Genomic DNA, 12,302 nt, shown 5'->3' with positions numbered 1-12,302 from the left:
CGCCCCCTGTAACACAGCCCCTCACCCTTCAAGTTCACAGCGTGAGCCTGGCGGGGGCACCTCCCCTCCCCCCAGAAGCATCTCAGCGGATGATACAAACGCCCCAACACCCCTTCAGCGATACCCCGCAAAGGTGCACCAGGCTGGGTGAGGCTGGGCAGATGAGGCGTGCGGGAGGATTTTTGGGGTGTTCAGCAACTGTGTGAATGGGGTTAAGGATGATCGCATGGCTGGAAGGAAAGAAAAAATAAAAGGCTGCCAAGGAAAGAAAAAATAAAAGGCTTTTTCACAGACCAACTTCAGTGCCAGGGACAAGAAGTACTCTCTGAGCAGGTGGATACTTTACTTTATTGCCACTCTACTATTCTGCTGACTCTGGTCTCAAAACAAAAAAGAAAGTGTGGAGATTTATGAAATAGTAACTCCGATCTGTACTGAAATCTAAAACCTAAAAGTCTAAGCCGGTAGCATTTTAAAAATAAAGCAAATGCTTGCCTGAAATAGAGATGCCACAACTTCATTGCTGTTTCAAAACTTGAGATTCTTAATTCTTGGCCATGGGCATAAGAGGTGTATGAGAAAACTCATACACTGCGGGAATGGTTTTCTATAAGGAAAACAGATACCTGGACACTTTCACCTCAATGCTCAGTTTTGAAAGCTATTCACATATAAATGTAAAGAATAATGAGACAAAGAAAAGTTCAAGACTACGTTCAGAGGCATGCATGTCCTCAGGGCCCCTGGGAACATCTTTACAACATATACAAGGTCGAGCGGCGTGCATGCCTGTTTAATTGCCTGCTGGAGCCCAGAACGAGTTTGAGGGCACCATCAATGCCAGCCTGAACTGCTGTGCTGTCGCCTGGCACAAGTTTACACCTCATCTTACCAGGCAGAACAAAGACAGCCAACGAAACTACTGTTCTTTGATTGTATGGCCCCATTAATTGCCTTCATTTTCCTGCCCTTCCTTATTCCTTTTTTTCATATTTACACATGCATTTAATATCTTCTTAAAGGGCCCTGTTCACATATGTTATCTCACTTTATTCTCAAGGGAAACAGTACTATTTATTATCTTAGTATTTAAAAATACTAAGACCTAAAGCACTAAATGACCAGTTCAAGATTTCAGAGCAAGTGGAGGAAAGAGAACTTAAATGTAATATCTCTGGTTCTATGCGGCCATCTCCAAGTGGCCATATTTTCCTTCTTTTCAATCCTTCACATGGTCCAGCTCCATGCTCTCTCTCAGTGACTAAGGCAGCTCAGACGTCCCCCACCGGGAGCTCTCCTGGCCGGATCCCGGAGGAGGCGCCCTTCCTACGCGCTCCCTTGACACTCGGGCCTCCCCAGGAGAGGACTTCACTCTCAGCTGCTCAAAGACTGGGACTGTGTCTCATGTACCCAGTAGTGGGACGCCCGCAGCATGGTGAAAATCCAGCCAAGTGAAACCCACCCGAGGGAGTTCAGAGGAGCTCAGGAGAGGCGGCTCCCCAGAGTTCAGCACAGACTCCAGGACAGTTCCTGGCTGGAGGACACCGGAGGTGAAATCACAGGTAAGTGAGAATTACCCAGGTGGAGGGGCCAGGAAAGTAAGCAAGGGGAGGGGGGCAAAAGGAATGAAAAATAATAAAGAAATAGGAGATACACGAATGCTAGCTGTGAGAGAAAGGAAGCTATCCGCCAGTTCAGAACCACTCGGTTATCCGTGTAACTGCAAGGCAGCTTCTAAACCACACAAGGGGTTTCCTTGGTGGCTCAGCGGTCAAGAATCCGAATTCACCTGCCAAGTACAGGAGACATGGGTCCAATCCCTGGGTTGGATTGAGAAGATCCCCTGGAGAAGGAAATGGCAACCCAGTCCAGTATTCTTGCCTGGAGAATTGCATGGACAGAGGAGCCTGGTGGGGGCCCATGGGGTCAGAAAAGAGTTAGACACAACTTAGCAACTAACAACAACAACAAATCTCACAAATGGGGGATCATGTGATGATAGAAATGCGTAGCAAGACATAAATCAGGAGGGCTTAAAATCAATTTTCTTCATAGGTTGACAACAGAAAAATTGAGATGATCCTGAATTTTTTTGTAAAGCAATTTGAGACAGGCTACTATCTCCCTAAAATGTTAGAACTGTTGCTCTTCAGTCGCTCAGCTGTGTCTGACTCTTTGCGACCCCACGCACTGCATGCAGCACACCAGGCCTCTCTGTCCTTCACCATCTCCCGGAGCTTGCTCAAACTCATGTCCATCGAGTCAGTGATGCCATCCAACCATCTCATGCTCTGTCCTCCCCTTCTCCTCCTGCCTTCAATCTTTCCCAGAATCAGGGTCTTTTCCAGTGAGTCAGTTCTTCGCATCAGGTGGCCAGAGTATTGGAGCTTCAGCTTCACATCAGTCCTTGCAATTCAGGGCTGATTTCCCTTAGGATGGACTGGTTGTATCTCCTTGTATTCAAGGAGATGTTAGAATTCCTTTACCATTGCTTGCCTTGAAAATGCCCTGAATAGCACAATCCATCTCCCTATATTATTCCAGTGTTCACTGGATTACATTACTGCTAAAAATATCACAATTCCTATCTTTTATCACGAAAGTAAAGAGAAGCTGGCTATAAAAAGATTTCTGCATCAGCAATCTCTATCTGAAACCTGCCTCACAATTACATTATACCATTTTAACACGAAATATTCCAAACAAAGAGACAGAAGGAGAAAACAGCAAACATCTACACACTCGCTATTCAGTTTTATCAAATCATCACATTTTGTCATATGTAACTGCATTTCTGTTTTATTTTAGTAGAACCCTGTGAACATACTTGAAAGCCCGGTTTGGACCTTCTCTGTAGTACCGCTCTCTGCTCCTAGAAAAAGACAGTAGCATGAAACTGATGTACTTTTTAAAAAAAAGTATGTATACACACAATATATGGGGTTCCTAGTGGTTTCTTAACTAGAATATGAACAGTCAAGATATCTGAAGAAACCTCGCTTAATAAATCATAATCAGACTCTTTTTAACAGCATATTTGAGCTCCCACGTAAGTAGGGAAATCTAGAGGTAGGGAAAGTGAGGGGCACAGGAGGAGCAAGCGAGTGGCCAAGCTCCCAGGGGGACAGTGCTGCAGATGCCTGATAAGGCCCAGGCTGCGTGCTGTAGACCATGTTTATATCTATGTCGATACTCACAGCTGCTGGGTTTTCAGCTTTCTCACACATGAAGAGCGACTAAGGGCGGCTCAGGTAGCTTTCATGTGCTTCTCCTGATTACTAATGAGAGTGAGCATCTCTTCACACATTCAAGAGTCATTCTACTAATAACCACGTCACCTGTTGCCTTCATGATCACCAGTTTCTCTCACAGGTTGATTTTTCCTTGTTCATTTGGAAGACTTACTTATGTAACCGAATGTTTATTTGACAAATCACTCCTGTCCTATCAGAATAGCTAAACTTTCAGCGCCTGGCCACCTCGGAGCACAAGCAGTTTCCATGTGCTACTGGACAGCTTAGTGGCTTCTTAGAAAGTGAAAATTCACCTCAAATGATCCAACCATGGTACTCCTGGGCACTTAACAAAAAGAAATGAACGCATTAGTCCAGACAAAGATGTGTAGGTGAATATGCACAGATTCACCTGTAACAGCAAAAGACTAGAGACAAGCCAAATGTCTCTCAGTGGATGGACAGGTAACGCCAGGAACACTGGATCAATCTGCAAATAATCGCGCTACGTGAAGTGTGCCGGCAGGAGGGGCGGGAGAACACGCAGCACAGGCCTCACCCGTGTAAACCTAGAAGCAAACTAACCACAGTGGCAAAATGCAGGTCACCGGCTGCCCGGGGTGAGGAGACACAGGACACGTGAGAAGGCGCGTCTACGAGGCACCAGAGGAGGCCTGGGGGACGGACCCACTGATCAGCTTGACGCCACAGTGGTCTCACGGGTGTGCACAAATGTCGAGACTCATAAAACTGTGTAAATGTGTTGTTTGTTGCATATAAACTTAGCCGATTATACACTCTAGATATATATATAGTTCACTTTTTGTCAATCACACTTCGATAAAGATCCTGTTCTTTTAAAAAGCTCACAAGAGTACGAGAATAAAAGACGACCCTAACCACGCAAGCCTCCTGTTTTCTAAACATTTTAAATGCAGATCCCAGGGGTCTCCCCGGTGCTCAGTGGTGACGAGTCGCCGGCCTCTGTAGGACACATGGGTTCGAGCCCTGATCTGGAAAGATGCCACCTGCCACGGGAGCAACGGAGCCCGTGAGCCCCAACTACCGAGCCCACGGGCTGCAGCCAACTACTGAGCCCTGAGCCCGAGAGCCTGCGCTGCACAGCCGGAGGGGTCACGGTGGCAAGAAGCCAGCTGCTGAGCCCTGAGCCCGAGAGCCTGCGCGCCACAGCCGGAGAGGTCACAGCGGCGAGAAGCCAGCCTGCACTGGCAGCAGAGGGGCCGCCGCTCGCCGCAACTAGAGAAGGCCCGGCAGCAACAAAGACCCGGCAGAGCCGACAGCAAACTAACGAATGAACAAAATCCTTAAAAAAATTAGGCCGTAATTAAGGAACAATCTCCCCTTTTCTTTACGTCTTTATACAAACAGACAAAAATATTATCTCAAGTAAATCAGACAGAGTTGGAGGGGAAATGGAAACGTTACAATTTCTCAGAGAAAGAGTGAAAGGCAAGTGATTAAAGTGAGAATCCACATCTTAAACACACTGTTCTCCCTCCAAGCAACTGTGGGCATTTCGCTGCTGACAGTGATGATCAGTACGTCCGTGAAAACCTTCCGCTGCGCTCGCTCACACAGCTGAGAATCCTGCCCCATCGATCAAGGCTGACCAATGATAATACATTAATATTCCGACATTAATCAGCCTGTTCACTTCCTCTCCATTGATGAGACTGATCTCAATTCATTACCATTCTTATCAAAAGCTGTAATCATTTTTCTTTCTCCAGCTAATTCCATTTTCATATCCTCCTGCTCCTCACATGGAATGAACCAGGAAATCCATAAGCTCTATCTCACTAAGGACTGAAACCATTAACTACAACTTAGACCAAAAACTCTAGACACAAGTAGGCTTAATGATTTCAGGAAGATGATAACTGTTGAATATTTAAGCCCCCAAAGACAAAGGCATTTAGTACCTACCGTCTCCAAAGATATGTGTCATAAGCCGGGTAAGTGTTTGCTTAAGGTCAAACTCAACGAGCTTCGTGGCCTCCAGTGTATGTGTCTCTTGTTTATGGGCAGAGCGGGAACTCTGTTCAAAAAGCTGCAGGTTTTCTCCATCTTTTATGCCAGCAAATAACTGTAAACCAAGAGGAATAATGCAAATAAATTAAAACAGTGTCTTCACCAGTCTATATCAAAAACCACAATGTGGAAATGAAACTCAGTAAGTCTTATTATCTTTATTTATTTTTTTTTTTATTAAAATCAACTTTATTTTTTTGGGCTCCAAAATCACTGCAGATGGTGACTGCAGCCATGAAATTAAAGACGCTTACTCCTTGGAAGAAAAGTTATGACCAACCTAGATAGCATATTCAAAAGCAGAGACATTACTTTGCCAACAAAGGTCCGTCTAGTCAAGGCCATGGTTTTTCCAGTGATCATGTATGGATGTGAGAGTTGGACTGTGAAGAAGGCTGAGCGCCGAAGAATTGATGCTTTTGAACTGTGGTGTTGGAGAAGACTCTTTAGAGTCCCTTGGCTTGCAAGGAGATCCAACCAGTCCATTCTGAAGGAGATCAGCCCTGGGATTTCTTTGAAAGGAATGATGCTAAAGCTGAAACTCCAGTACTTTGGCCACCTCATGCGAAGAGTTGACTCATTGGAAAAGACTCTGATGCTGGGAGGGATTGGGGGCAGGAGGAGAAGGGGACGACAGAGGATGAGATGGCTGGATGGCATCACTGCCTCGATGGACGTTGAGTCTGAGTGAACTCCAGGAGTTGGTGATGGACAGGGAGGCCTGGTGTGCTGTGATTCATGGGGTCTCGAAGAGCTGGACACGACTGAGCAACTGAACTGAACTGAACCGAAGTCTTCTCATCCGTGAACATACTGAAATTGACATTCATTTGGTATCAGCGTTGAACAAGGGCCTGTGCCACATGTAATGGACAGTCTTTAGGAAATTAAAGACACCATTCTGATCGTGCTGATCACCTCTTTTCCTTTTGCACCAACTTATTCACATGCCATTTCCTTACAAGACACAGGACCCTCCGTGCCACTGGAAATACCAGCAAACTGGGTTTTCACCGTCCTTACAACGTGACCTGAGACCAGGTGAGAAAGGACAGTCTAGGCATGAAGTCCTGTGGAGCCTCTGAGGCCGGATGTGCCCTGCACTTGTTGCCCTGTGACCCCAAAGGCCAGGACAAGGCTGGAAACGCGTTTCTGCCATTTACTGTCCAATAAGCTACAACAAATTCAGGTTTCCCTGGTAGCTCAGCTGGTAAAGAATCCGCCTGCAATGTGGGAGACCTGGGTTCAATCCCTGCGTTGGGAAGATCCCCTGGAGAAGGGAATGGCTACCCACTCCAGTATTGTGGCCTGGAGAATTCCATGGACATGTATAGTCCATGGGGTCGCAAAGAGTCGGACACGACTGAGAGACTTTCACTTTCAAACTCCAAAAAGTGATACAGGAGCTAAGTTTCAGGGCGTGGCTCAGAAAGTGGGGATGAAAAGAGACTTTATGATAATTAAATAAAATAATGCAGAAGCACGGAACCCCTGGCACATTGCAGTGACTAAACACACTGTCTTCACGGTCACCAGTCACTAATCACGGCTGTCACCGGTCTGAAGCTGCTTAGCCACCGTATAAAATGCTCCCATCTTCAACAACAAAGCAGGTCTTCGCCCGGGAGGGAGACGGACTCAAGAGAGAGGTGACCGAGCACAAGCTGAGGAGGGGAGAGAAGACAGGGACTAGCGAGGGGCCAGGAGACCGAAAACCAGCGCCAGATGGAGCGAGTGTCCTAATCCTAAGAGTGTCCTGGTGGATCTGATCAGAGACCACGGAAAAGAGATTCAAATGTGTGCTCAATTTGAAACCACAGTTTTCGAAAGGCATGGTTACAATGGCAGAGAAAGGGGCAAAAGAAAGTAAAAGATATTTTTTTGGCCATTAGGTAAGGAGGCATAAAAGAAACAAAGAGAAAGTCTAGGGCTTCACAAAATAAAACAAACCTAAAAAATTAGAGGCTTTATAAAACCATTCCCCACCTCCCTCTAAAACAAAAAAATTCCACTAAAGATTCTGCACTTTGCTACACTAACAGAAGAGGGCACCAGAGAGCTGAAAAACCTTCTGTAAAACCAAAAATCCACAAAAAGGAACAGAAATAATTCTAGAGAACTATAGAAAATTACCAAAAAAAAAAAAAGAAAATTACCACAAAAGAATTTTAAAAATTTAAAAACCATTCAAAACAGCTCAACCGATGACCCTCTTCCCCAATAAAAGAAATCCAAGAAGCAGAAGAAAAGTGTAAGATGATACTTGAAAATGAAATTAGATGTGCTCAAACAAGCATTTTGGGATATAAATAATTGCTTGATGTTTAGAACAAACATGAACAAAAAACAGAGAACTGTGAACTCAAGAGAGAAACAGAAGGAAAAGAAAATCATCTCAGAATTGAACTCTAAATTACAAGATACACAAGGAATGATTCAATGAAGACTTAGAGAGAAGACCTGAAGAAAAACAAGGAAATAACCAAGATGACAAAGAGACAAAGAAGAATCCGAGAGAAGGTAGTGGAAATGGAAGACAGGCAAAGAAGAAACAGCATTTATATAACTGGAGTCGGCAAAAGAGCAAACACAAGACCGTGGAGCAGGATAAATGTGAACCAGATGATGGTCCCTGAAGGACCAAATAGAAGACGCGTCCCAGCAGAAGCATGAGACCTCAACGATGAAAGAATCCTCAAGGTCTCCAGGCAAAGAGATCAAACGTCTTGGAAAGGCAAAGCCACCTGCCTCGCATCAGACTTCCAAAACAGCATACAAACGAGGAACAGTGAAGCCACATATTCAAACAACTCAATTTAAAAAAAAAAATACGTGGACCAAGAATTTCATATTCAGCAACGCTGGGCTTTCAGTACCAAATCCATAGTAAAAGCTTTAAACATACGAGAGCATAGGGAATTTCTTATTAATGAATTCTTTTTTCTATGTCACGACAAAATAGAAACAGTGTATCCCAAAAGAGGAAGAAGAGAGAGTGGCAGTGGAATAAACTCATTGGTTTAATGGCCGAAAACTCCATAGAAAAATGGGAGAAATACATGAACAGATAATTCACCAAAAAAAGAAAACGACCCTTAAACCTGTGAAGAGGTATTAGGACAGAGAAGTGCAAAGTAAAACAGCAATGCCACGTTGTTTTTCAGCCAATGCGTTGGCAGAGATTAAAAAGCAAGACAACATTCTTTTGGTGAGGCTTGGGAAAAGATGAACTCTCACACACTGCCGATGGAAGTGAAAACTGGGGGGACCATTCTGGAGGTAAATTTGGCAATATCCAACAAAACTGCATTTGCATTCATCTCCTGACCTCGTTCTTCTACTTCTGGCTATTTGCCCTGAATACATCTCCAGAATTAATACATACATAACGAGGTTTTCACTGTAGCATTATCTAAAATTACAAAGTACTGAAAACCAAAGAAATGTCCACACACAAAAAGAGAGAGAAAGGTTAAATAAAGTCTGGCTATCCAGACAGTACTCCAGTACTTTGGCCACCTGATGTGAAGAACTGACTCACTGGAAAAAGACCCTGATGCTGGGAAAGATTGAGGGCCAGGAGGAGAAGGGGACGACAGAGGATAAGATGGTTGGGCAGCATCACCTACTCAATGGACATGAGTTTGAGCAAGCTCTGGGAGTTCATGATGGACAGGGGAGCCTGGCGTGCTGCAGTCCATGGGGTCGCAAAGAGTCGGACATGACCGAGCAACTGAACTGACTGATCCATACTGTGGAGTACTTAAAAGACATAATATTAATTAAAATATGAAGACAATCACTCTGAAATGATATGTCGTCTATCATCAAATTCCACCCCTACTAGAACTACCAAGCCCCACTATGTGGAAAAAGCAATCTTACTATGGTACTTTTCATGCAAGAAAGAAGAGAAAATAATACAATATACATGAATCTGAGAATTCCCTGGCAGTCCAGTTAGGACTCTGCACTTTCACTGCTGAGGGTCCGGGTTTGATCCCTGATTGGGGAACTAAGATCCCACAAGCCACTTGGTGTGGCCAAAGTATATTTAAATAAATATATTCTATACAAGTGAATATATTTAATATCTATATAATGAACCTGTTCATTCGCATAAAACAAAAATAAACAAACATCATTGGAATGATGAAATAGAAATGAGACTGACTCCCTGCTAGAAGGGAGAAGGCAATGGCACCCCACTCCAGTACTGTTGCCCGGAAAATCCCATGGATGGAGGAGCCTGGTGGGCTGCAGTCCATGGGGTCGCACAGAAGCGACTTAGCAGCAGCAGCCTACTAGAAAGAGGAATGGAACAGACTGCAGAATAAAAGGAACTGGGAAACAAGGCAGAGTGAAGAGGAGGTGGTGGGGAGGGGGCGGAGACAGGAGGGACCCTTTTTTAAGTAAGATTGTTTATACAGTTCTGACTTTTGGAATCACATTAATATTTTACTACTTTTTAAAAACTAATATCTACAGTGTCTGCACAAAGAAAATACTCATAACATACAATAAAGACTAAAGTTTGGAAAATTCTGAAAGAAGGAAAAGCAATAATTCATGATACCATCAGCATAATACAGCACAGGAGAAAAAAACAACAACAACAAACATGTAAACAAGTCAGCACTTTTACTTCTAGAGGAAAAGTAAACTGGAGCTGGAAGGGACATGAGAGAGCAGCCGAGCCAACCTCCAGTAAGGGAACGGACTCGGGAGAGGTGCAGACCCAGGGAAGCTGAGACACTTAGCCAAGCGATCACCACGCAGGGATGAAACCACTCACCTCACCCTTGATTCCAGGCAGCTTGAAGTGGCTGCCTTTCACTTAGCTTTCTGTTTGAGAGACATCCACTGGCAATAAAACTAAATTAGATTTCCATTAACTGCACACAATAGACTGTGCCATTTGTTTTTCCACTAGGATTTCTTCTATTTCTCTGACATTTTCTTAAGTGTCCTTTCAGAAGCCTCAGTGACCCAGAATACAAATTCCACCCCTACTAGAACTGCTTGCAGAAGCCAGGGCAGGTAGTTCACAAATGAGAAAAGAATAGGTGCCAGAAATTAATTCTAATCAGGCTTCAGAATAAAAATGGATTGCAAAAGCCAAATAAACTTGAAATTTAGAAAGCCAAAGGATTTTTGCAAAACGGCCCAGATTTTAAACATACATTTAAAACACAAATAAAAAGGCAAACGGTCAGAAGAATAGCATACATCTATGCAAAATCCGATGGGCAGCCAAGGGTAGATGGGGCTTGAATGACAGCGAAAGTCCAGGCAGTTATTTAGGGCTGCTCTGTGGTTCCCAAGGCAGCCATTTTTCTATTCAACCTTTTAAAATTATGCATTGATCACTGGTTTAATCCATACAGTCCACGTTACATATTAATGCAAACATCCCTCTGCCCCCGCCTGCCTCTCTGAATTCCTGGGCAGATGCGAGGACCCTATAACTGACTTTGCTGCTGCAGCGGCATGGACTGCTCTTGGCTAACAGTTCTTGCTCGTTTACTAATTTGCTACCTTACTGCGGGCTTACCTTATTACTTGAGGGGTTCATTTAATTCTCACAATCCTGTTCCTTCCCCCATTTCTCATATAAGAAACTTGAGACTTTGAGAAGTTAACCAGCCATTGGTACACAGCAAGTGATGAAGCGTGAACTGAAACCAAACTCTGGCCCCTGATCCCACCTTCTGGGCTCCACTCTTATTCCCCTGACAGCATACACATGATCGTCAACTTGGCTTAGTGGTCAGAGGGCCTATGGTCAGACGGATGGGATGAAGGAGTGGACAGAAGGCTTGAGCAGAGAGGAGCAGTGGTGCCTGACACGGTGATGCGGCGGTGGGCACCTTCCATGAAACAGTTGACAGTTTATCCCAACTAAATCATTATTGTTGCACAAGGGCCAATCGATCCTTCAAAGAATGAAAATTAAGTCTGCTTTTTGAGTATCTTCCAGTGAGCACGTGCTTCAGGGTGCTGGGTTATTTGAGGAGGCCGGCTCTGGAACCACGCGTGAGCTACAGCGATGCTGCCCCAGTAACAGGGAGGTGCTGGGTGGTGGAGGCCACGTGGAGGTCGAGGGCACCACCAGGCACAGGGAGGCTGGTGACCCAGTGACTCCTATCACAACACCAGTGCTTGACACGGGGTATCTCAGCCTGCCCTCCTCATCCAAGGAAGGGAGAGGAAGCAAAGGAAAGCAAAGGAAGCAAAGGAAAAAGGGGGAGAAACGAGAAAAAGAAATGCTTGGAGAACTTAGGCAAAGCGATAATCCTCGTGCAGGCGGGAAAGAGGAAGAGACACTGCTCAAACCCAGAGGCGGTCAGGAGAAACCCTCCGGGAGGAAGAGACATGGGTTAGTCATGTTGCTCATCGTACGAAACTCTGAAGGATGATGACAGAGCATAGAATAACCAAAATAACACCCATGTGGCCGGGGGCTCTGAACACGCAAGGGCGCTCAAGGAAACCCAAGGAGGATGTGCTAGGCACGTGGGATGCCCAAGAGCACACGCTCACTGCATCTCAGCTTGACCATGGTGCCGAGGAAACCACCCCACCTCTCCTGCTGCGGTGCCTGAGCCCAGGACACAGGCTGGGGGCTGGCCCCATGCCGCAGAGAAGAAAGAATCGGGATCTTCGGGCCCACCTTCAATTAAAAACCAAGGAAACGAGACGCACGCCCTCTCCTGATGGCGGCAGGTGTCACTAACGCCCCGCAGTGACACGGTCCTCACCGCTCTCACCTGGAAACTGCCTCCCACCACCACGTCCCCGGGACCTTTGACCTCTGCCTGGCTCTCTCTGCTCAGTAAGCGTGGTCCATTCTCTTTACAGAACGGCCCGCAAAACCAACAAGACGCCCTCCATCCCCTCTCCTGCTGCGACCACCCTTCTCTTCGCAGTTAGACTGGCCGCGTTTCCGTGGTTCTCTTCACGGCTTCCTCTCCTTCCTCCCGGTCGTTAAGTATTTCTACTCCGCAGGCCTCTTTT

At 45.4% G+C, this 12,302-nt stretch overlaps 1 protein-coding gene across 8 annotated transcripts in view; it reads right to left on the bottom strand.

The window, feature by feature from the left end:
• The window catches only part of FARS2 (phenylalanyl-tRNA synthetase 2, mitochondrial), a 311,692-nt gene that overhangs the window by 227,609 nt on the left and 71,781 nt on the right, over positions 1–12,302 (bottom strand). For all 8 annotated transcript variants that reach the window (XM_055570515.1, XM_055570513.1, XM_055570512.1 and 5 more), the window contains one exon: positions 5,181–5,340. In XM_055570515.1, the coding sequence (XP_055426490.1) occupies positions 5,181–5,340 (160 nt within the window). The remainder of the gene's footprint in view (positions 1–5,180; positions 5,341–12,302) is intronic.

This window comes from Bubalus kerabau, chromosome 3, assembly GCF_029407905.1.
Source record: "Bubalus kerabau isolate K-KA32 ecotype Philippines breed swamp buffalo chromosome 3, PCC_UOA_SB_1v2, whole genome shotgun sequence".
NCBI classification, from domain to species: Eukaryota; Metazoa; Chordata; class Mammalia; order Artiodactyla; family Bovidae; genus Bubalus; species Bubalus kerabau.
The sequence above is the reverse complement of the archived record's forward strand: the minus strand, read 5'-3'. Positions and strand labels throughout refer to the sequence as shown.